Consider the following 25,900-nt stretch of genomic DNA (forward strand, 5'->3'; position numbering starts at 1 on the left):
GAAAAAGGCTGTTGCTATATTCAGTCCAAAATTATGAGAAAATATTTCTCAGTGATATATGTTTTATTGCTTTCATCTGAATGAGTTTATCATGAAAAATACATATTTATATTAAGTGTATAATCCAGCATTTGGAGTAACCCGGCGTTATTTAATTAAAAATGACTAACACGAAATGCAGAGTACCATTTACTTGCTGCACAATAGTCAGTCCCTTGGCAAATTAAAAAAATAACTAATTTAAATTTTGCCTATCAATGCCTTTGTCGAAACAGGTTTAATTTTATCTGCCTCTTTAAATAAATACACAATGGCCATTACTTCAACCCAGAAGTACAACCAGTTTTGTCGGTGAGGTAGGTTGCGAGGAATAAGTTTTTATACCAACGCAGAGGATCATAGAAATATCATCTCCAACTGCTTTGAAAACATTATCCCAACCTAGCAGAAATCAGAGGCATCGCTCATTACTACCATTTTCTATCTCTGGATTTCTGTTGGCAGTATTAAGTTCATTGCTGTGTGCTACTTCCCAGATTGTGCAGCACACATTTCAATTTCACTAACAGCTTGTTTCAGATCTTCTATGATGGCATCTACATCCTCCTTTGATGTTGCACGTCCCACACTCAAGCGAAGTGCGTTCTCTGCCACCTCATAGGGAATGCCACTGTTTAGCAAAACATGGGAAGGCCTAGAAAAGCAAGATTGATGGTTACAGGATAGGAGAGGGAGAAAGAAAATAAATGCATTCAGCCCACCAAATGAATTTCCTCCAGAGAAATGAAAATAGCTGTTAGACAAGCATGAAGGGAGTAATTAATTCCCTCTACCTGCATGTTTGCTTGAAACCTTTAATCCAATTCCTAACCAGATATTATTCAGGTGCCCATTGAAGGGGTTTCACCAACAAGGTACATGCTTGTCTGACAGCTATTTTCATTTCTCTGGAGGAAATTCATTTTGCTTTCTCCAGACTTGCCATCAATTCAATTTTTGGATGATCAGGTTTCTAGAACGATGAAAAATAAATGACCAACTCCGGTCCCATCTACCCCAGCTAAATCTATCCACTTCTCTGCAAGGTTTCTCTGCCCAGATTCTACTATCCTGAGGGGACATCCAGTTCTGATTCTGATCCTGTATTTCATTCTTGACTTGGGTTTGGCAGGTTGTGCAGTGGCTGTACATGGAGTGTACTCTGAGATGTAGGTGGTTGATGGAGGCCTGCAGGAGTAAGTAGTAAGCTGGAGTCACGAGCTCACTGCTCTGACTTTCATGTGGGAAATTGCTTCTCTCCGATTACTATTGAAAATCTTGTCCCTCCACTCAACAGTTGGTATGAAAATGGGATTTTCTGCTCTCAACTCTGGGAAGCTTCCCATTGGCTACTTCATATGATTCTCCCAATTTTCGTGCCATTCCCTATGTCATTCAGGGCTGGGAAGATTCTGCCCACAGATTTAAAAATAGCAGTCTTTACTGCGACATGCACTGATCAGCTGCACACTTTCAGTCTCCAACATGACACATCAGGGAGGGAACTTAGGGAGAACATCAACATCCTTCAGCAGTGTGGAAGGGACAGTGGGCAACAGTTATGTGGCTGAAATCTGACATTATATGCTTATAATTAAAATGACAATAGGTCATAGTGCTGAAAATACAAAACGGTCTTTAACTAAACCGTAACTTTCCATTTTTTAAACTATTCCCCATTACTATTTATTTTAAATCAAGCAATGAGGTGATTAAATGCGAAATGGCAAGGAAGATATTATTGAATCAGAACTATGATCCCTCCCGGTTTTTAAAAATGGATACCATCTACATTCAGAAAATAGTCGAAATCCTAATTTTAACTGTAAATACAATTAACGAGTATTGAGAAGATTTCTAGCTCAAGTTGAGGTTCTGGATGTAGGTTTGCTTGTTGAGCTGGAAGGTTCAAGTTCAGACATTTCATCACCATACTAGGTAATGTCTTCCGTGAGCCTCCGGACAAAGCATAGGTAATGATTCCGGCTTTCTATTTATATGTTTGGGTTTAGATTAGATTACTTACAGTGTGGAAACAGGCCCTTCGGCCCAACAAGTCCACACTGACCCGCCGAAGCGCAACCCACCCATACCTCTACATTTACCCCTTTAACCTAACACTATGGGCAATTTAGCGTGGCCAATTCACCTGACCCTGCACATCTTTGGACTGTGGGAGGAAACCGGAGCACCCGGAGGAAACCCACGCAGACACGGGGAGAACGTGCAAACTCCACATAGTCAGTCGCCTGAGTCGGGAATTGAACCCGGGTCTCTGGCGCTGTGAGGCAACAGTGCTAACCACTGTGCCACCGTGCCGCCCACTCCTTGGGTTGGTTATGTCATTTCCTGTTCTTTTTCTCAGGGGTGGTAAATCTGGTCCAGATCAATATGTTTGTTGATAGAGTTCCAGTTGGAATGCCATGCTTCTAGGAATTCTCGTGCGTGTCTCTGTTTGACTTGTCCTAGGATGGATGATCCACAGGAACTACGCATAGCAGAGAAAAATCGCTTATACAGTGTATTCAAAAAGAATGGGTACCCAATGAACACAGTCTACAGATTTCTCAGCAACAAACCTAAACAAGCAGACAAAACACAACCAGAAACCCAAGCCACTCTCCCATACATCAAAGACATCTCGGAAATGACTGCCAGACTACTCAGACCCCTTGGCATCATGGTAGCCCACAAACCCACCAACACACTAAAACAGCAGCTAATGAACTTGAAAGACCCTATACAGACAACAAGCAAAACTAATGTCATTTACAAAATACCATGCAAGGACTGTAACAAACACTATATTGGACAAACAGGCAAAAAACTAGCCACCAGAATACATGAACATCAACTAGCCACAAAACGACATGAACCTCTCTCACCAATATCCTTACATAGAGATAAGGAAGGACATCACTTCGACTGGGACAACACATACATCCTAGGACAAGCCAAACAGAGACATGCACGAGAATTCCTAAAAGCATGGCATTCCAACCAGAACTCTATCAACAAATACATTGACTTGGATCCCATTTCTCGCCCATAAGAAAAAGAACAGGACATGGCATCATCATCGGAAATGATATCACCACAGGAAATAACATCACCAAACCAAATATAAAAATAGAAAGCAGGAATCATCAGCAATGTTTCGTCCAGAGGTTGAAGATGTTACCTAGTATGGTGATGAAACATCTGAACATGAACCTTCCAGCTCAGTGAGCAAACCTACATCTGTAAATACAATTGGAATAATTCTGTTACAATTCAATCTTACTATAGAGAGGAACAAGCAAGGTGTCTGAGGACAGTGGTGATGACATAATGATATTTAAGATTATTCTGTCACCTATTCCAGAATCACAGGAGTGAACTTGGGGACCTCTTACCTATTGCCTTTGTCTGAATGGCAAGCAGCTCCGACACTAGCCAATAGCCTTCGACAATGTAGCAGCACTGTCCGACCTGGCACACAATGGAATAGTTACTGTGGCATAACACATTCACAGTAGTGACTCAAACATTCCCCAACCTTGTGCTTTTTGGGTGTTTATTAATTACATTGAATAGCTGATTTACTGAGACTAAGAGTACAGTTCTGCCAGTACCTTGCAGGTTAGGTCCAAGAATAGACACGTTGCAGGTGTTAGGCAATCTCTCTGAGCCCTCAAAGTGGCTGTTGAAACGGAGTCTATCCTTCCCAAAGACAGTCTGCAATAAGAACAGAAAAAGATCAAGATATAAATTTTACTCATTAATCATGTAACATACAGCAATAACATAAATAGTAGATTCAACAATTCTCTTCAATACAATCTTAATAGACTAATCATGTCATGGTCAACTTCCTGTGATGAAACCACTTTATGCATCCAGATACACAATCTAATGGACTAAGCCCATCCTGCAATCACCTGCAGCACACTGTGATGTGTACAGCCTGACAACTTAAAAAAGTGATACATTGTGATCACCTGTTTATTTACAAAGACAGGGTAAAAACAAGGGCTGCAGATGCTGGGAACCAGATCCTTGATTAGAGTGGTGCTGGAAAAGCACAGCAGTTCAGGCAGCATCCGAGGAGCAGGAAAATCGACGTTTCGGGCTTCTGGAATGTTTGAGGAGTGCTGGTTATGGAGGTGGGTAGATAAAAGTTTGTTGTACTTACAGTTTTTGATGTTTGAGACAGTGTTGAAATACTGTTTGTTGAGAGAATGAGAAAGTGAGGACTGCAGATGCTGGAGATCAGAGCTGAAAAATGTGTTGCTGGAAAAGCACAGCAGGTCAGGCAGCATCAAAGGAACAGGAGAATCGACGTTTCGGGCATAAGCCCTTCTTCAGGAATGAAGAAGAGCTCATGCCCGAAACGTCGATTCTCCTGTTCCTTGGATGCTGCCTGACCTGCTGCGCTTTTCCAGCAACACATTTTCAGCTGTTGAGAGTGTGACTCTAATTATAAAGACAGCCAGTGTTCTCTTTGCACTGGAATTTGATGGACTGCCTCTGCCTTTCTATCCAAGTCTTACAACACTGCAATATTCAGTACCTATCATGACAGAATCTAAGAAATTGGAGTTGACCACGTGGCCCCTCATGCTTGCTCTAACATTCAATATGATTATGGCTGACCTTTGCCTGCTCCTCAAATCCCTTTCTTTCCTAGAGAGATTTAAAATAGATCTGTCCCAACTTGAACATATTCAGTGGCTGAGTGTCAACAACCTCAGGGATAGGCCATTCCAGAGATTCACAATCCATAAGTGAAGAAGTTACACTACATCTCAGCCCTCAATGTTTAAATTCCTTACTCCGAGCTCTGCCCTGTGTTTTAGATTCCTCAGCCAGAGGAAACTACCCCATGTCCACCATTTCAAGACCTTTCAGAATCTTGTATGCTTCTATTAGATCACCTCTCATTTGTCTGACCCCCCCAGTGGATTAAGGTTCAATTTACTCAGCTTCTAATCACAGGCCAACTGTCTCTCATTCCATTAATTAATCGAATGAATCTTTGTTGTACTGTTTCCAAAACAAACTTATCCTTCCTTAAACAGGGAAACCAAAACTGCGCACAGCACTCCAACTGTGGTCTCACCAAAACCCTGTAGAAATTATAACAAGATTTCCTTCATCCTGTATTCCAAACACACTGCAATGACAGCAAATATATTACTGCCTTCCTAATGGCATGTTGTACCTGCATACATTTTCTGCATGCCCCTTGAAAGTGCACAGAAGTCTCCCCAAACATTCTCAGTTCTGGAAGATGGCATTGAATGACCGAACACAAAAGAGAAATTCACCTTGAGTTTTTATTCCTCTCTTCTCTTCCATTAGTACGAACACTTGTTGGGTTAATGATCCAAGAATAATAGCAGCACTCTGAATATTATCCAAATGGATGTTTTCTGTCTGCAAGTCCAGTCAGTGGATATCATATTGTTCAACCAGATGGCCCCAGCTTTTACAAACCAACGCACGTATTAGATTTAGGAGTATGCTATTCAGCCTCTTGAGCCTGCTCAATCAATCAATAAGATCATGGCCAAATTGATTGTGGCCTCAATATCATGATCCTGCCTACCCCTGATAATCCTAATCAATCAAGAATCTATCAAACTCTGCCTTCAAGTATTTAATGACTATTCTTCCACCATTTTCTGCAGAATAGAGATCCAAAGCTCTCAACACTCAGAACAAAATATGCTTTGTCGCCATCTTAAATGGGATATTTCTTATTTTTAAATCAGGTTCCTTTAGTTATCCTCAACTGATGCACATCAAAGCAGTCGCTGGTTAATAATCGGGAAGAAACCTCAGTGATATTTTATCCCCTCACCCTCACAAAGTTGCAGCAGCTCGATTCTGATCAACTCGCTCAGTAAAAAACAGGATTCAAAGTGGGATCAGTAGTCTGTATAATTTATTGTTTCACTGAGCAGCAGTTTACCCAGAAAACTATTAGGACACCTGTGCTATATTCTAACAATTGAACTACACAGTCTTCAATAATACAACACGCATGTAAAACATTCACCACAAATGTTCATATGAACGTAAACATTGCTAGATCAAAGATCATTAAAGTTAGTCCAGTTCACCTTTCACTATCTTTTCGATTCACATGGTACAATAATGGAGTTGCTAACTATTCACTGCAATCAATCAATTAGTATATAAACAATACAGGGATTAGAAGAGGTAAACCTCCAATACTGTTAAATATAGATCCAATACTTCCCAAATGGTTATGTATACTCCACATCTTTTTCCAAATGACTCCTACACTGTACAGTTTATTTTGGGGGTTGGTTTAGCTCAGTTGGCTGGATAGACATAGACTGATGCCAACAGTATTGGTTCAATGCATACTGACTGACGTTACCGTGAAGGACTCTCCTTGCCTGAGGCACAGTGACCCTCAGGTTAAACCACTACCAAGTCATCTCTCTGTTGGAAGAGCAGCCCTATGGTCTGGTAAGACCATAGTGACTTTACTTTAAAATATTATTTTGTTACTTCTAAACGTTCACACATACCAACAGTTACTTTAAAATATTATTTTGTTACTTCTAAACGTTCACACATACCAACAGTTTCTCTTCCATATAATCCCTCACTTCTTGCATGTGACTGGCATATGCTTCGAGATTCCTGACCACCAATTCAGCAGCCTGACAAAAGAGATCAGTAAAATGAAGTTGAAGTCCATCAATCATAAGTTATTTTATTTTTTTTAAACCAGGTTGTTTATTTAGCAGAGAAAGGATTATTTACCATTTAATCAGTTTCCATTGACTCTGCACAGTAAGGACTACCCACTATGCATTGCACAGAGTTTCACTTATTCAAATGGTGACGGACATTTGCTATGTCATGTACAGAATGGAGAAAAGGAATGTAGGATGTGTGGTTGATATGTACAGAGACATTGAAGTGGAGTTTGAATCCCAACCCCCACTACCACCCAAAAACCCCCAGGAGGAGCAAAATTGAAGGCTGTCATAATAGAGAGATAATGCGTAAGTGTACACAAAATTGGTGAAGAGGTGATATGTCAATAGTATTAGTGAAGTTATTTTTCAGACTTAGGGTATCCCCTAAGATTTTGCTGGTACCAATCTTAGGTACTGTTCTTGATTAAGTTAAAAACCCCACACACCAGATTATAGTTCAACAGGTTTATTTGGAAGCACTAGCTTTCAGAGTGCCGCTACTTCATCAGGTGGTTTTCAAATGACTCCTACACTTAAAAGTTTATTTTGGGGTTGGTTTAGCTCAGTTGGCTGGACACAGACTGATGCCAACAGTACTGGTTCAATGCCCATACTGACTGAGGTCACCGTGAAGGACTCTCCTTCTCAACTACAACCACATGATGGAGACCGTCGCTCCGAAAGCTAGTGCTTCCAAATAAACTTGATGGACTATAATCTGGTGTTGTGTGATTTTTAACTTTGTCCACCCCAGTCCAACACGAGCACTCTACATCATGTTTTTGATTGTATCACAATAACATTGGATGTACAGGGCACAATTTCTAAGTTGCAGAAGTTGCTAAACTTGGAAGCATAGGAACAATGAGGAAGGCAGAACTCAGACAGGTGTACACAAACGGGTGAAATGGACAGATGTAAGACAGCTTGAATTCAATGCACTGAACAGAGAGTGCTATATTTTAATGAGGTAATAAAAATCAAATTATAGTTTTAAAGGGGCTGCATGAATGTAGGTCTTTGAAAGTGGTATAAGTTTGAAAAGACTGTTAAAGCAATATGGGATACTTAGCTTAATCAACAGGGTCAGAGTATGAAAGGAAGGAAGTGGTGCTAAATCTTCGTAATGCATTGGTTTGCTTCCAGCTACATTATTGAACATAATTCTAAGCATCACATTTAAGAAGCCAATCAAAGTCTTGCACTGGGTGTAGATGAAGTTTACCACATTGGTATTAGAGATGAAAGCCTTTAGTTGTACTCTAGGGTCAGTGGTTCAAATATATGATTCCAATTAGAATGGAAAACAAGAAACTGGGTGTATCTCTATAGGAGGTGAATACAGACACATAACACCAGAGAAGATCATTTCTGGCACCTTTACAATGACTGAGAGGGTTCAGCTCATCTTCATATAAGCATGATTCAGCCTACAGAATAGCACCTGTAGAAGAGGACGGCTTCTGCTGAGCTAAAATAGTGGCTGTCCTATGATCACATAGTATGGGCAAAATATTTACCTTCCCAAGTCCTGCGATCATTGGTGTGTTTTCTGTTCTGGGAAGAGATTGCAATACAAACAGCAAAGTTAATTACTGGATTTACAATTTATGTACTCACTAAAACATATGTAGTCTATTCAAATCAGTCAAGTTATTCTCAAGTCCTACCAAGGCAGTGAGGGAAATTTTAAATTTCAATTTTTGGGTGAAATAAAAGACCAAAACTGAATCAGACCTCATCTTTTGACTTAGAACCAAATCTGTCATTATGGTCATATCAACCTGCCTCATAGGGTCATTAAATAGCTGGATTGTCAAAGTGACTGCAGAGATTTTAGGCAACATCATGGCAGTGAACTGACCAATGGGAGAACTAGATTTAAAAAAATCTCAGGGCTTGAGTTGCAAAATGCCAGATCAAGGAAAAGGGTAAGAGGATGGATATACTGCAGTAGGTGAAACCAAATATTGCTGCTTCATGATCATTGAGGGTCATCAAAAGAGTTGTGAAATCTCTTTGGAGCAGAAATTATGATTAAAAATCCCACATGCTTTATGGAAGAGGGGAAGAACACTAGGTGCTTCGTGGAGGATGGAAGGAAACATCAAAGCTGGGGGGGGGGGCGGAGGTGCGTTAAAAGTAATTTTTTAAAGTCTTTGCATGAAAACGTGGTAGTAAATTCAAAACAAAGTCAGTCAACTGTGGCTAACAAAGGAAGTTTACTGTTGAATAAAATCAAAGATGCCAGAAATAGCTTTAAATCTGAAGACTGGCAGGTTCTTAGAAGACACTTAGAAAAGAACTAAGAACTTGATAAGAAAACAGAGAATAGCATCTGAATGAAATAATGCAAAAATCAAAAAAAAATGTAAAAGCTTGTACAGATGTGTGAAAAGGAAACTTTTGACTAAAACAAACATGGGTCCATTGAAGTCAGAATCAGCAGAATTTATATTCTGGGATAGAGAAATGGCAGAAAGGCTAAATTATTACTTTGTCTCTGTGTTAAGTGAGGAAGATAGAAGTAAACTCCCAGATTATATATAAATGGCTAGGGAGAATGAGGAGTTGAAGGAAATTAATATTAGTAAGAAGGTGTACTGGAGAAATTAATGGGTTGAAAGTAGATAAATTTCCTGGACCTGATATTCTACATCCCAGAGTGCTGAAGGACATGGCTGCAAAGATAGTGATACATTGGTGATTATGTTCTAAAATTCTATAGATTCAGGAATAAACTAGGCAGATTAAAAGGTAGTAAATATTACTTCACTCCTTAACTCCAAGAAGTTTGAGATTGAAGCTATGTATTCAATTCTATCTGCAATTCATTGTTAAACTCAGTTGTGAATCAGCTCCATACATTGCTCAAGAATAATCTAGGGTCAAAAGAGGAATTAATTCTTCTGTGCTTTTCCACAGAACGTACCCTGGCCTGAATTTCCTTTCTTGGCCACCACCAAAGAACATCGGGTATAAAGGCGAGTTCTTGCCTGGTCCTGATACATACAGGGCTCCAATCCGTGGGCCGTAGAACTACATGGGTGAGACAAACACAGATAGCTAAAGCTTATAGAATTTACAGAATCCCTACAGTATGGAAACAGACCCTTCAGCCCAGCAAGTCCACACCGACACTCCGAAGAGTAATCCACCCAGACCCATTTCCCGAACCTATTGCAGTACATTTACCCCTGACTAATGCACCTGGCCTACACATCCCTGAACACTATGGGCAATTTAGCATGGCCAATTCACCTAACCTGCACATCTTCGGATTGCAGGAGGAAACTGGAGCATTCGGAGGAAACCCATGCAGATACGGGGAGAATGTGCAAACTCCACACAGACAGTTGCCCGAGGTTGGAATCGAACCCAGGTCCCTCATATTGTGAGGCAGCAGTGCTAACCACTGAGCCACTGTGCCCCCCTGATGTGTAGGTTAGGTATATTAGTCAGGGGACATGTAAAGTAATAGGGTAGGGGAATGGGTCTGGGTAGAATACTCTTTGGAGGTTTTGTGTTGGTCTTGTTGGGCCAAATGGCCCATTTCCACACTGTAGGGATTCTATGATAAATGCAAGTGTAAGTAATTCTATCTTACTTCTTTAAGCACAAAGGAAGACAGAAGCCAAAGTTAACATTGGCCCCATGCGGCTGAGGAAATAGTAACTAGGAATCAGGCAGAGGAATTTAATAAATACTTTTCAGAATCTTCACGGTATAAGACACTAGCAGCATCTCAAAATTACAAAATATTCAAGGGCAAAAGGACAGCAAATCATTACAAAAATCATAGAAAGCAAAGTGCTAGAGAAACCAATGGAGCTATAGATTGATAATTCCCTTGGATCTGATGGATGCACACTAGGATATTAAAGGAAGTAGTTACAGAGGTAGTGGGTGCACTGGTAGCAATCTTGCAGGAATCCACAGATTCTGGAAAAGTCCCAGAGGATTGGAAAAATGTCAATATAACATCCTTATTTAAAAAGGGAAGAAAAAAAAAACAGGAAACTTTTGGCCAGTTAGCTTGATATTTGGAAAATGTTTAAGCTTACAATAAAGGATGCAAGAGCAAAGTATTAAGAATTAAATAATATGATCCAGCAGAACCAGCATGGCTTCATGTAGAAGTAATCATGCCTTACAAAATTTACTAGAACTTTCGGATAGATAAAGGGGCAAGAGTGAATTTAAAATGTTTGGATTTTCAGAAGGCATTTGATTAAAGTATCATGCATTGGGCTACTTAAGATATCACCATGGTATTGGAGGTAGTCTATCAGCATGGATAAAGATTTGGCGAAATAATAGAAGTTAAAAATCACAACAACACCATGTTATAGTCCAATTGGTTTATTTGGAAGCACTAGCTTTCGGAGCGCCACTCCTTCATCAGGTGGTGTGGAGAATAAGATCATGCTCACAGAATTTATAGCCAAAGGAGTCCAGTGTCATGGAGATGTGATACATTAAACAATTTTAGATTAAATCTTTCATCTTGGAATGGGATTTGCTGGTTTCTGTTCTTTGATGTGGAAATCCCAGAACTTCTTTGGAATTCAGTGGAATTTAGAAGAATCGAGTTATTTAAGCATACAAGACTCTTAGAGGACTTGACAGAGTAGATATGGAGAGATTGCTTCCCCATGTTGGCCAGTCAAGGTCCAGCGGGCATAATCACATAACAAAGGAGTCAGACATTTAAGATGGAGATGAAGAATAAAGATAAATTTCTTCTGTCAGAAGGCAGTGAATCTGTGGAATTCTTTACTGCAGAGGGCTGTTAAGGCTGGGGCGTTAGGAATATTTACAGATTTTTAATCAGTAAAGGAATCAAAGGCAATAGTAAAAAGGTAGAAAAATGGAGTTGAGGATTATCAAATCTGCCATGACCTCATTGAATGGTGAAGTAGACTTAATGAACTAAATGGCTCACCTCTTCTCTTACATCTCATGGTCTTAAACATAAATAACTTAATTCCCAGCCAAACAAACATTCTGAAACCTGGCAGTACAGGTTCTTCATTGTCATGGTGATTATATTTCGTTTTCATTGCAAATTCCAATAAATTTGTGATCTCTAACTTTGCGTGTTAAATGCAGAGATTCACCATCGACTTCTTTTACACAGTTCCAGTACCTACTCAACAATGTACACTCTATCACTGGGGCATTATATGCATTGAAGGTCTACAAGTTATAAAAAAGGACTGTAAGATTATAGGGGAATAATCTGATTACTGAAAACCACAGTGACTGTGTATATGAAGCAAGTTCATGTTGGGCATTTGCTGAATGGAACCCAACATGTTCATCAGGGTAAAATGCATTTTATCATATTAATGGAGACATTAAGAGTTGCGAAGAAGCAAGTGGAATTGGTGATCAATCAGCTATTTGATAGGTACGATGTATAACAATATGTTGGTCTTCTTCACCAAGAGATTAGGATGCAAATTGAGGAACCTCACTTGTACACACATCCTAGGTCAGAGTCTATTCCTTGTTGAACAACAGACCTCAGGAATGATGTTGGCCTTGGAGGCAGTACAGAGTAAATTAGATTTTTCTGTATTCTCTTTGAATTTATACGGGTTAAAATTGAGTTAATGAAGGTGTTTAAAATAAGACACTGGTAATGTCACTGGACTAGTAATCCAGATTATCACATTAATATTCTGGTGATATGGATTCAAATCCTACCAGGGCAGATAGTGAAATTTAAATTCAATAAAATTCTGAAACAAAATGCCCTGATGGTGACCATGTATCCTGTGTTGATTATTATTAAGACCCATCTGGTTCATTAACACCCCTCAGGGAAGGTAATTGGCCATCCCATGAGTATTCAGCCTGAAGATGTAATACTGCCTTGTCCTGCAAAGTGACAGCCAGTGAGTTGCTGAACTAGGAGACAACTGCCTGCCAACAACCTTGTAATTGGCACATGGACAGTCGACCATCACTATGTGGGGTTAATAAAACAGAAGCTTTTAGCTTGCAAAACGAAAGCACCCAAATTTCTTCCTGTCCTTCCTCTTTGGAGAAGCAATAGAAAATCTCATGGGGGCTGCTTTCACTCACTATTTCCCTGTAAACTATTTTCTCTGCAAATTTCCTTCTTGAAAGGAGAAAAGGGGGAAAAAAAACTACCTTTAGAGACTCTGGAAGGGGCAAATCTTCAAAAGTAAATGAAACACTGAGAATCGGTACATCCAGAACCTTGCATCATTAAAGAATCAGAAGGAACCAAAAGAAATTAGGAGGAAAACAACTCATTGACATGTTGTGATCTGGACTGGTGCCAGATGGTGCTTCTGATTCTTTTTCTTTCCTCATGGTAGGTCTGTTTTAAACAATACAAATTAGAAGTAAAAGCATGCCATTCGGTCCTTCAGGTCTGAGCCTCCATTCAATAAGGTCATGTTTATCAGTTTGTTCCAAATTCCACATTCCTATCTATTGTCAATAACAAGGATCCATCTTCCTCTGACTTAAAAACAAATTCAATGATTCCACCTCCAACACCCTCTGAAGCAGTGTGTTCCAAAGTCAAGTAATCCTCAGAGAAAATAATTCTCCTTCTCAACAAGTCTAGTTCACCAGCCTAGCATGTACAATTGGGCTCATACACATACTTTACCTTGTGTCCTACGATTGTGAGATAATCCACACCAAGATCCAGCACATCGAGCTGCAGCTTGCCAACTGCCTGAGCTGCATCTGTGTGCAGCAAAATTTGGGGTATTTCTGGGCCTCTTTGTTGATTTAAAGATTTCACTCGTTGACAAACCTTTGCAATGGGCTGTAATCAAGCAAATTCAATTGAAATTTGTTAAAGTGTTTGTAGTCAGGATGCAATGCAAAATATATATAATTGGGAAATAGAACTGAGGCAGTCACTTAAATCATTTCATTCAATAACTTCATCAGGAATATGCTACTGCACCGTACAGTAAATACAATGCTATTTAAATATGAAAATGGGAATTATATCAATTCTCTGTTCAACTGAGACTATTGAATAGAGCATCTAATATATGGCCACTAGCAAAAGGCAGCTAGCACAACCAGACAATGTGGCCAAATAAATACAAAGTATTGTAGAAACTCAGCAGGTCTGACAGCATCTGTGAAGAAAGAAAGAGTCAACATTTCAAGTCTATTATCACTCCACTCCATAAGAGTCTAAGTTTTGAAGAAGAACCATTGAATTTGAAACATTCACCCTGCTTCTCTCTCCACAAATGCTGCCAGACTTCGAGTATCTCCAGCACCTTTTGTTTTTATTTCAGATTTCCAGTATTTTGCTTTTAATGTGGCATTAACTCAAATTTGCACTTACGTTTTTAACTCAATAGTTTATCTAGCAAAGTTGGTTGACTGGTGGATAAATCCAAATGCTTGTATCTTGGATGTCAAAGAATCAAGATTTAAACTTCATATGGTGACCCAAAAGGTTCCAGTGGTATGAAGCTAAATAACTCAGTAAATACTAGTTTCAAATTCTCTCAAATTTCTAAGAGAGGAACAGAGTTAAGATGGGAAAGAAAATGAAAATGGCCATTTTTAACTGTAATATTTCTGTAATCCAGATTGTGTTCCTGGACTTGAAATCAAGAAAAAAAAGCGAATGCAAACCCCACTATAACAGATGAGACTTTGAGGTCATTTTAAAAACTAAATCTGAAAATAATATTATAAAAAAGGTAACCACTAAAGTCAGCACAGAACTGCCAGATTGTCATCAACCCAACTGGTTCACTAATGTCCTAAGAGAATTAAATCCATGATTCTTACTTAGCCTGGCCTTCATGAGCATTCAGGTCCACTCTAGAGTAATTGACTTTCAATTGTTCTCTGTCATGGCCGAACAAGCCACAGTTGTGTAAAAAATAAGGGCCAATACTACATTCTGAGAGAGATACACGCAAGGAATTGTAGCCTTGACATTCACTTCATGAGAGTAAAATAAATGCATGATTACCATCAGAATGCCTGTCTCATTGTTAGCAAGCATAAGAGAAACAAGGCAGGTGGTTGGCCTGACAGCAGCTATTACATCACCCACTTCAACGCATCCAGTTACCTTGGAAACAGGTAAAAACGTAGCTTCTGAAATGGAGAAAAACAATGATCCCTTCAGTTAAATGCTCCTTAAATGTTAATGCTTTAAAACATTTATCAACGTTTATCATAAAGTTCAAAACCATTCAATTTGCAACCAGCTAAGGAGTTTTTCACCAATTTTTAGCAGCTGCCCTTTCTCTGGCTGAGGTGTATTTTCTTGTACTGGCCAAGTACTCCCAAGCAATGTTCCAATTCCTAACAAAGTTCATATAACTCCCAAAATACCCCTACACTCTGAGCTCCACACATACTGGAACTGTTTAATCCAATCTTAGCCAGTAAAAAGGCAAACACCAGCCAGGTTAGGAACTGTCACATATCTATCTGTGTAACAGCAAGTCCTCTGGTTGTTTTACATAACATTCATAGAACAAAACATAACTCAACCAACTTAAAAGAAATTTAAAAAGCCAGTCATGCCCTTGAGCTGGTCATCTTCATGAAGGGTCTGCAGATGTAGAAGCAGCTAAAAAAACTCAAAAAGAACTGAAATTTCAGCAGAAGAGGCTTCTAATGACATCAGAAAGCATCGCTATGGCCTTGAGGAGAAAAACACTTAAAATGCAGCTCAATCTGAGCAGCAAAACCATATTGTGCTTTGTAATGTCTAACATTCCAGCGCAATATTCAATTTATCACAAACAGTTCCACAGGAGATCCACTATTAATGCTAAAAAAAATTCAACCAGAGCAATATTGCAAAAGTCAAGTGGGATTCAGTTAACAGCAATTATAGTTGAAATACGGGTTTCTGATTTGAATTCAAAGGTTTGAAATACAATGAAAAAAATTTCACATGCTCTTCCCGCTGATGGAAATATGTTAAGGGATCTCTGTCCTGCAAAGTACAGCGAGATATTCACATACGTTTTCATGCGGCTTTTTGACAGAAGAATCCAATAATCTGTGTCCTGCTATTTCCCTGATGTGAGGTGTCAATGTTGGACTGGGATGGACAAGGTCAAAAGTCAGATGACACCAGGTTATATTCCAACAGATTTATTTGAAATCATAAACCTTTTCAGCATTGCCGCTTCACCAGGTCAAGTGAGAGAAAAGCACTCAGGCACAGAACTTATAGGCTGGGAGATCAAAAGATCATACGAATGTTATGAGTGGAGTGTTGACGGCACGGTGGTTCAGTGGTTAGCATTGCTACCTCACAGCGCCATGGGCCTGGGTTCGATTCACTCCTCAGGCAACTGTCAGTGTGGAGTGTGCACATTCTCCCTGTGTCTGCGTGGGCTTCCTTCGGGTGCTCCGGTTTCCTCCCACAGTCCAAAGATGTGCAGGTTAGGTGAACTGGCCTTGCTAAATTAGGCGCATTAGTCAGGGGTGTATATAGGGCAGGGAAATGGGTCTGGGTGGGTTACTCTTTGGCGGGTTGGTGTGGACTTGTTGGGTCCAAGGGCCTGTTTCCATACTGTAGGTAATCTAATCTAATTGGAGGCCGAATAATAGATCTCTGCAAATGGTCAACAGTGTCAGATAGAGTGAGTGAAGTATCAACAGCTGAATAACAAGTGAAGGGATAATCTGTAATATGATTAAATGAAGCGGAGAGATAATTACAAAAAATTAGAAATAAGGTGGCGCTGGAGCAAACCAAATGACTGGAATAACATAATAGGTATGAGTTGCATGTCGGGAATCGAACCAAAGTGACAAGTAATCCAAAACTGTACAAACTAAATTAAGATAGAGAGATCATATGATCATCCCTACCTTCTATACCCACGAAGACAGCCTCAGCCATGATCTTGGGTTCATGTTGAACTATCACACTGCTCTGTATTTGTAAAATCTTCCTAACTGTCTTGTTTTGACACCATCACCTTGAAAAATTGTTGTAACCTCTCTACCTTATTAATTTGTACAGTTTTGGATCACTTATTACTTTAGTTGGACCCTTGGCACACGACTCAAAGATATTACATTATTCCAGTCATTTGATTTGTCCCCAGCACCACCTTTTATTTTTAATTTTTGTAATTATCTCTGCCCCATTTAATTAGATTATAGGCCATTCCTTCGCTTGTTATTCAGCTGTTGACACTTTACTCACTCTATCTGACATTCTTGACCACTTGCAGAGACCTGTTATTCGACCTGTGGACACTCCACTCACACCACATATATGATCTTTTGATCTCTCTGCCTATAAATTCTGTACTTGTGTGCTTCTCTCTCACTTCATCTGACAAAGAGGCAACGTTCCAAAAGCATATGATTTCAAATAAACCTGTTGGACTATAACCTGGTGTTGTCTGACTTCTGACCCTGCTGTTTCCGAAACCCTCCTCTTCTTCAAATGTTCTCCTTTAAAAAGGTGTATGATCTCTGCCTCAAAACCCCAAATGCTGTTTCATAAGGAAAGTCTTTATTTCTTTCAACATTTTCTCGAACTTAATTTCACTGGATGAGTTTTTATTTTCCTTTCGTTGCACAAAGCTTGGGGAGGGGAAATGTGAGGAGGATGTGATTTGGACAAGTTGAGTGATCAAATGCACGCCAGAAACAATTTGGATAAATGCGAGGTTTTCCATTTTGGTAGCAAAAACAGAAAGGGTGATTGATGTTTCAATGGCAATAGATTGGGAAAGGGGGAGGTGAAACAAGACTCTTGACTATCCTTGTACACCCATTGCAAAATGTTGGCATGAAGGTGCAGCAGGCAGTGAAGGCAGCAAATGGTACTTTGGCCTTCACAGATAGAATTCGAGCACAGAAACAGGGATGTCTTGCTGCAGTTGTAAGGGCTTTACTTGCAATAGTGTGCAAGCCTTTGGTCTTCTTATTGGAAGGAGGAAGGACTGGCTATTGGAGGGAGTGAGTTGTACATTTAGCAAACTGATTTCTGGGATAACAGGACTGATATACGAAGAGAGACTGGATTGGTTAGGACTATCATCACAGGATCTTGGAAAAATGAGGGGAAATCTCACAAACATCTGTAAAATTTTAATAGGGCTAGACAGGATAAATGCAGAAAGAATGTTCTAATGATCAGGGAGTCCAGAACCAGCGGTCATTGTTTAAGGGTACATGGTAAGCCTTTTAGGACTAAGATGAGGAGAATATTTTTCATGCTAATAGTGATGAACCTGTGGAATTATTTAATGCAAAAGCAGTTGAGGCCAAAACATTGAATATTTTCAAAGAGTTAGATACAGTCTTTAGGCTAATGGGGTCAAAGGGTAGGAGGAAAAAACAGGAACAGGATACTGAGTTCTCAGCTCTGGGCTTGTTCAAAATGACCCAATAATCTAACTCAGAGGCAGGCAAGTAAGACTGGTCCAAGAATTAACCACCTCTATGTGTGATAGAAGATAGTTGTTTTCAATGCATCTATTGGTGCAGGTTGTATGGCACCAAGCGCAAAAGAAATATTTTTGGAAGAGGATGTCAAGGTCACAGCTAGCTCCTCTAGTGACTGGGAGTATAGAATATAGATGATCAACCATCAGTGTTCTTTTAAAGTAGGGACACTGATAATCTGTTCCTACCCTCCACAAACAAAATTTCACCTGTTCACCTCAGATGACAATCTACTGTAAATTCATTGCCAAGACACTAAAGATATGCATATTTATAATACAATAGCAGAACTTTACATGTGTATCTTTATAGTTAAGTTTTATACAATTTGGCATAAGGCAGAACAATAACATCTCACCTGCTTTCTCCTCCTTGATCAGATTGTCCACCACAAGTTGCACTGAATCATGCTCAATGTTTGATGTAATGATGTGAGGTAATGGCCTAGCCATTGGATCAGTATCCATACTTCCAGAATTGTGTGTCTGTTGCCGCTGGTGGTCCCAATAATACTTGATTGCCGTATGAAAGACTAGATTGTTAGCCTGGAAAACAATATTAGCTGATACTCATACATTCTGCCTTTGTGCAAAGCTAGCAATATAAAACTCCAGGAAATTATGTGGGGAAGGGTGACATACGGAACAAGGGAATTTCGGATTCAGTGTCAGTGCTGTGTTTCTTTTGCGTTCAGTGCCACGTAACCTGCACCAACAGGTGCATTGAAACAAACTATCTTTTATCACACATCAGAGGTGATTAAGTCTTGGATCAGTCAGATTATGGTTTATTGAGGCAGGTACTGTGTGGATGAGATATATAAGAAATCTACTTCTAAACTGTTCAACTAAACAGTTGTATTTGAAAGTCTCCACAATTTTCTCTCTCCCCTAGCTAGAAGTACCCTCCACGCTGAATGAAATGAATGATAGCCCAATTCTTGAAGTGCACTATTACAAGGAACAGTTTGTAATTTGGTACAAGTTATCAGTCACCCAAGGAAAACATTAATACACCCAGAGCTGAATGTTATGCAAATTTACAATGTTGGTTCTTGCCTTGTATAATGGCTATTGATTATGGAGTGGTGAGAGGGATGGAAGTGGGATGGTAGAGAGTTGGGTGGAATTAGGGGTGGGGTTGTCTTACATGTGAGCATATAATAAAGGCAGTAACCACAACAGGGACTTAAAATCAGATTTATTTTGGATTCTTCTTACCTCAGTTCCACCAGAGGTGAAAATGATATCTTCTGGTCGACCTCCAACCATCTGAGCCACACTCTGTCTTGACCAATCTATCAACTCCTTGGCTTTCTTACCTAATCATAAATTAGTTACACAAAGAATACAGAAGGCAGCATTTGTCATTATTTGCTATAGAACAATTCTATACAAGCATTTCCACTTTTAACACTGGCAAGAGAGTAATAAAAAGGAGGAATTTGCATTTAATGAAAAATTAAGGAAAGCAAGAGTCCTCTCTACATTGGAAATAGCTCTCATAATTCACATTCAACAGTATACTGTCTCTCTGCTCAGTATTACATTCTGCCAGTGTAGAAAGGCTTACAAGAAGAGCAGCTAATCCCAGCTATGGGGTCTTTCAACAAAAATGCCAGGTCATGAGATTATTGTCAGCAAATTCTGCTTTACAGCTGCATTTGAACAACTACTACCAGTTTGAGGTCAGCAGCTGCAGTATGAGATCCAACCAGGGAACATAATGTTACTTCTATTCAGGAATTCAATTGAGCAAGATCTTGTGTAAGTACCCATGCATGCACAGAGATCTCTACCTACAATAAAAAGTTAAGATGCCGAATTTCTGTGGTGACACGGTAAGTAGAGAGAGGAGCTGTTGGAAGTCACACACCTATGAGTCTACTCATCACATACCTGGAGTATAAGAACTGCTAGGGTTTCCCCATGCTTCCTGCATGGCTTCAAGAACAGTTTGAATAACCTCAGCGTCCACAGGCGTTGTGGCATTGTAATCCATGTAAATGCTGTTTCAAATGCAAAGTATTATTTTAACTTTATTTGTATATTTCCCCTTCCTAAAAATGTACTGGCCTTAATTTTCAGTGGGTACCTAAAATTAAGGTCTGCATCACATACAAGACATGCCACTGTGAAAGGAAAATTATGGTAAAGCTTTTGGAGCAATGTTCTTGGCAGCCACCTTTCCTTCTAAAAGCTGAATTCAAATTTATTTAGATTGATGAGGCTCCCCTTTCCATAAGGATCAAATGTGAATAAATTGAATCACTACATTAAAACATATTGAAGGATGAGACATCCGTCAGCAAAAGAACAGAGGTGACATGAGGAAACACTATGTAGCAACTAATTAAGAATGCACTGTCTGAAGGTAGGTGCGTTCAACTGTAGCCTCCAAAGAAAATTTGATCAGATAAGAGAAAAAAAAAATCTCCAGGAGTACAGAAGAGTTGAACAAGCCAAGTTGGTCTTATGGAGAGTTATCTTAGGTATAATTGCTAATTGGCCTCCTCCTGTGCTGTAACTGTTCTAAGATATTTTATTGGTTTAGTATTCTGTGGTTTCATTCTTGGAGCAGGTCTGACAATTCACTGTCGTCTGCTATCACTATTGTACAAAGGCAAAATTGTTTCAGTACTCAGTAAGTTCACTTACCAGTCGGATGAAGAGTCATTTTTTCCCATTATTACTGTCGCTTTCTGATTACTTTGAGTAACTGGAGGCCCATCAGTGGTAGTAATGCAAGCATTCTTCTCCATTGGCTACTTTGCAGCTGATACAATCCTTGAAGAAACCTTAAAAATACAAATAAAATACCAAATTCACATTTTAAGTGTATCACAGCCATCAAAGGGATAATGTGATGGTGAGGGCTTTGTACGAGAGATGGAGTTACAACTTTATGAACTTTTATAAAAGAGCAGTATCACACCAAGTGGTCATTTACCTTAACTGTCTTTAATCAGAAAATGTTAGCTGCCTGTAAAAACAAAATCCAAGGAAATGGCTCAGCTTATGAGAGAAAAGAACTGAGATAGGGAGAGGCAGGCTGCATTTGTGACAATGTATATATACAAAGAGACTTTTTATGAATAAAATACATTTTTGAGAGAGAAAAGAACAGAAGGATATGTTAAAACAGTTAGACAGAAGGATGCTTTCTGGAATTTAACCACCAAGAAGACTGGTTGGGTTTAATGACCTTTTGTATACTCTAAATTCCTCGCCAACTCTCAGCAATTAACATTATTAAATACTGTGTAACCCCAACCTTGTCTCAAAAATAAAACGAGTTCATGGTCAAGCCAGAGAATAGCAGATCACATAACTTGAATGCAACAAACTCCTTTATAAAGATTCAAAACATGCCACAAAAACTCCTGATAAGTGCAAGCTAAGATCAGTTATTGTGACCTGGTCACTGCGTTTCTTCACTACACTCAACTATTTGAGCTGCTTAAATAAAGTGAGTGATAAAATGAGAGATTAAATGGAAGGTGAATGCTTGCTACTATACATCAGACATCCAAACCCAGTACCTTAAAGGCCAAGGCCATGTTGGATACAGGCTTTTGGATGACCTACTATCTGATAAATTGAAACATCATGTGAACCAAGTGGATTCCTTTTTGGTGTTTAAATTATGCATTTTATAAAGGTCAGTCTAACACTATGCTGGATCATAAAAGTTTTGACCAGGACAGCTGCTGCACTCAACTCGAACTGCTGATATGCAACTCTACGAGTTAAATCTCTAACCCCTTTATAAAACTTACCCTATACACACAAAGATAAAACACAGACAGATAAAACAAACATGGGTGTTACAGGCAGACAGAAGGCAGTTCCTATCCATAGGATTCGCTAAGATGATCTTTTTAGCTTGTCAGGACTTGGTCCTCCTTCATCTTCCTTCTCCAGGTACTTTTGCTTGCAGGAGGCTCAGAGTAACTATTCACACTTATTACACTTCTGACTTAGCAGTTAAAAGCCATAACCTATAGCAACTGGTAAGGAGAGATAATATGACATTTCAGGCGTGAGGTATTTTTAATGCAAACAGAAGTTCCTTCCTTTTCAAAAGTCTGACCAAACATCTACAAGTTGTTCATCTACTTGCGAGCCAAAAGTATTGTTGTTGGCTGGTACTAACAACAGGTCACCAGTCCTCAGACCAATGAGCTAATTGTTACTAGCCAAATCTCCCCTCAAACAGAGACCCACCTCATCTGTAGTAAACTCCTTCTGTTCTTGAATAAAAAACATTTACAATGAGTGTCATGCAGATTGCTTTTCAAGAGTGCAGCAATCCAGTTTACAATCCTTGCTTTTTTTAATAAAACAGCCCTTTTCCCATTTTGTTCCACAATTAAAACTACAGAAAACATTTTTAAAAAAGTAACATAAGCTTAAAATGGATTCTGAAATCGTTGTTTGATTATGGTGTTTGTACCTTTGAATCAGTTTCCATGACAGATGTCAATGCCTGTTGGAAAATAATTGACTATATGTACTGTACCTTGGAAAGAGATAGAATTTATTCCCTGAAAGAAGGGTAACTTTTCTTTCCCTGTCTCCCTCCCCAACCTCCAAAATCAAGAGCAGAAAAGTTTTTTCACTACAATCACTTGCTACAGCTACTGAAACTAGAGCAATCTTTGCCAAGACCCTGACAGCAGCTCCATCCTCACCCCCAGTCCTGAAGGATTACATCAAAAACTTCAACTTCTCCACATCCTGATGCTGCCTGGCTTGCTGTGTTCTTCCAGCCCTCCTACTTGTCTACCTTGGATTCCAGCATCTGCAGTTTGTTTTTGTCTCCATCCATACGTGAAAACAGTCAAGAACAGACTAATATTTTGAGAAAAGATGCTTGGCCAGGACTATTCTGTGCACTTCTGCTTTGTTATCAGAATTCCACACTTAAGAAGAAAATTGTCTATTTACAATTATGCTCAAGGGTCCAAAATCTTCCTTTGCCTGGCCCATAAATCTAGCTTGACGTTATTTCTTGAGCTGAAACTGGAATAGTCTTGGTGAGAGGCTGCAGGCTTCATCAGATGTCACACTAGACAACAAATCAAACCAAACTGGGAGAGGCTGAATAGGCTGGGGCTGTTTTCCCTGGAGCGTCGAAGGCTGAGAGGTGACATTATAGAGGTTTACAAAATTATGAGGGGCATGGATCGGGCAAATAGGCAAAGTCTTTTCCCTGGGGCCGGGGAGTCCAGAACTAGAGGTTTCAGGTGAGAGGGGAAAGATATAAAAGAGACCTAAGGGGCAACTTTTTCACGCAGAGAGTGGTATGTGTATGGAATGAGCTGCCAGAGGAAGTGGTGGAGGCTGGTACAATTGCAACATTTAAGAGGCATTTGGATGGGTATATGAATAGGAAGAGTTTGGAGGGATATGGGCCGGGTGCTGGCAGGTGGGATAGATTGGGTTGGGATATCTGGTCGGCCTGGATGGGTTGGACCGAAGGGTCTGTTTCCATGCTGTACATCTCTATGACTAGAAGAAAGTGAGGACTGCAGATGCTGGGGATCAGAGCTTAAAAATGTGTTGCTTTTAATCTCTATGACTGGAGTCGAGAGACTTTCCGCCCCCTCGGATGCTGCCTGACCTGCTGTGCTTTTCCAGCACCACACTCTCGACTCTAACCTTCAACCTTAAAGCTTGCTTTAACAGCGAGGTTCAGTTTATTTTGCAGTGTGTTTCAAGTGGAGAGAGGGAGCGGGGAAATACAGCTGTGACAGGAACCCCAGCCTGGCTTAGTCCTGGCTGCCATGACAACCCCCCGGGCCTACCCGATGCAGACCGACACACGCCGCCTATTACCCTCCCCCTCCTCACCAGATGGAGAAGCAGCTACTCCCCTAGATTCCTGCTGACCAGAAGGCGCTCCGCTCTTTGCCAACGTAACGACCGACCGACCGAGAGCGGTTAACCTTTGCCCTCCTGCTCCCCGCCGAGCCGCAAATGCGTCCTCCCAGCCGCTAGGGTGCGCGCGCGGCTCTGCCGGCGCCCGCTCCCCATCAGAGCCTCCCGTCACAGCGCCAACGGCAGCGGAGGAGTGGAATTACAAGAGGCCGGCAGGGTGGGGAGAGGAGGGCCAACGGTGTGAAGCACTGCCAATGGTGCAGTGGGAAGTAGAAAGAGGGGAGGCAGGGGGAGGAGAGGAGGGTGGGTGACAAAAGGGGGTGTGTGTTGGGCACTGGAGGATGGGATTGTCAATGAGCACCTGAATGGGTTAACTGGCATCATACACCCATCAAGGTGTAAAGGATTTATTTCTGGGAGGTGCTGACTAGTCACAAGTTTGGTTTGACTTGTTCTAGTGCAACATCTGAGGTAGCTAAACAGTAATATGTCTTGACGATGAAGTTTACCTGAAGGCCTCATCAAAGAGGCCTCATCAAACTCAGAACTGAACTCCGTTGAAAGCCGTTCAGCCCCTTGAGCCCACTCTGCCAAACTAGATCAAGGTGATCTCCAATCTCAATGCCATAGTCCCACATTATTTCCATCATCCCTTGATGTCATTAGTAATGAAAATTAGTAAATGACAACCTGTCATGAAACAACTGGGAATGAGCTGCCAGAGGAAGCGGTAGAGGTGCACTTACAACATTTAAAAGACGTTTGGACAGGAACATGGATGTTTGATTTTTTGTTGTTACATGAACCAAGATAAAGTGAAAATTATTGTTTTGTGTGCTAACCATCTAAATCATACCTCACATAAGTATATCGGGGTATTGGATGGAATGCAGAATCTAGTGTTACAGTTACAGAGAAGGTGCGGAGGAAGAATAACTCAAATATACGAAAGGTTCATTTATTAGTCTGATGACAGCTGGGAAGAAGCTGTTTTTAAATCTGTGGGTACATACTTTCAAACTTTTGTACCTTCTGCCTCAATGGGTGCGAGCGTAACTGGGGTGGGGAGGGATCTTTGATTATATTGGCTACTTTCTTGAGGCAGCAGGAAGTCTAGACAGAGTCATTAGAAGGAACGTTGGGAGGGCTTAGAGGGATATAGGCCAAATGCAAGCAAATGGGGCCAGTTCAGTGAAGGAGACATGGACGTGTTGGACCAAAGTGTCTGATTCTATCCTGTACGACTCTGTCTGGGCTTCCGGAGCCCTGTTGGTGGAGGATTTCAAAGATTCACCATCTCTTGATTGAAGAAGTTCCTCCTCATCTCAAGCTTAAATGGCTTACCTTTTATTCTGGTACTTTGTTCCCTGGTTCCAGATCACAAAGCCAAGGGAAACGTACTTTGTCAGTCACCTTAGAAAGAAAGGGGTGTGTCTTGGGCACTGGAGGATGGAATTGTGGCTTAAGGTAATGAACACCTGAATGGGTTAACTGGCATCATACATCCATCAAGATGTAAAGGATTTATTTCTGGGAGGTGCTAACTGGACACCAGTTTCGTTTGGTTTGTTTTAGTGCAACATCTGATATAGCTGAACAGTAATACATCTTGACGATTAAGTTTAGCTGAGGGTCCCACTAAAGACTATTGTATAACTGAGATGGGAATTCAGGTGGAAGCCGTTCAACCCCTTGCGCCCACTCTGCTATTCTAGCTCAAGGTGATCACCAATCTCAATGCCATAATCCCATAATATTCCCATCATGCCTTGATGTCATTAGTAATGAAAACCTGTCATG

General features: G+C 40.3%; 1 protein-coding gene across 6 annotated transcripts; it reads right to left on the reverse strand.

Annotated features, from left to right (window-relative positions):
- On the reverse strand, positions 1–24,215 carry scly (selenocysteine lyase). 6 transcript variants are annotated; one of them, XM_043701809.2, is made up of 13 exons: positions 24,074–24,215; positions 20,876–21,015; positions 20,117–20,226; positions 19,439–19,539; positions 18,577–18,763; positions 14,758–14,885; positions 13,414–13,575; positions 9,694–9,800; positions 8,282–8,318; positions 6,636–6,719; positions 3,654–3,756; positions 3,435–3,510; positions 2–694 (listed from the first exon to the last, which is right to left on the reverse strand). In XM_043701809.2, the coding sequence occupies exons 2-13, from the start codon at positions 20,977–20,979 to the stop codon at positions 526–528; spliced, it is 1,368 nt and encodes a 455-aa protein (XP_043557744.2). In that variant the 5' UTR covers positions 20,980–21,015; positions 24,074–24,215; the 3' UTR covers positions 2–525. The 6 variants fall into 6 exon arrangements, with proteins under 6 accessions (XP_043557745.2, XP_087849971.1, XP_043557744.2 ...); XM_087993843.1 differs by lacking the exon at positions 24,074–24,215 and adding an exon at positions 21,168–21,186; XM_043701810.2 differs by lacking the exon at positions 6,636–6,719 and having other exon boundaries at positions 1–694.
- Between the last annotated feature and the right edge of the window lie 1,685 nt (positions 24,216–25,900).

This window comes from Chiloscyllium plagiosum, unplaced genomic scaffold (assembly GCF_037043375.1).
Source record: "Chiloscyllium plagiosum isolate Xiang-an unplaced genomic scaffold, Cpla_swu_hap1 HiC_scaffold_13, whole genome shotgun sequence".
NCBI lineage: Eukaryota > Metazoa > Chordata > Chondrichthyes > Orectolobiformes > Hemiscylliidae > Chiloscyllium > Chiloscyllium plagiosum.

Excerpts from the sequence above, each read along its gene's own strand:
- scly (XM_087993845.1), bottom strand. The coding sequence starts at position 20,979 with ATGGAGAAGAATGCTTGCATTACTACCACTGATGGGCCTCCAGTTACT. Across the intron at positions 6,720-8,281 it reads TGATCGCAGGACTTGGGAAG|GCTGCTGAATTGGTGGTCAG; the intron begins GTAAATATTTTG and ends CTCTTTTGTCAG. Across the intron at positions 3,511-3,653 it reads TCTTGGACCTAACCTGCAAG|GTCGGACAGTGCTGCTACAT; the intron begins GTACTGGCAGAA and ends ATTGTGTGCCAG.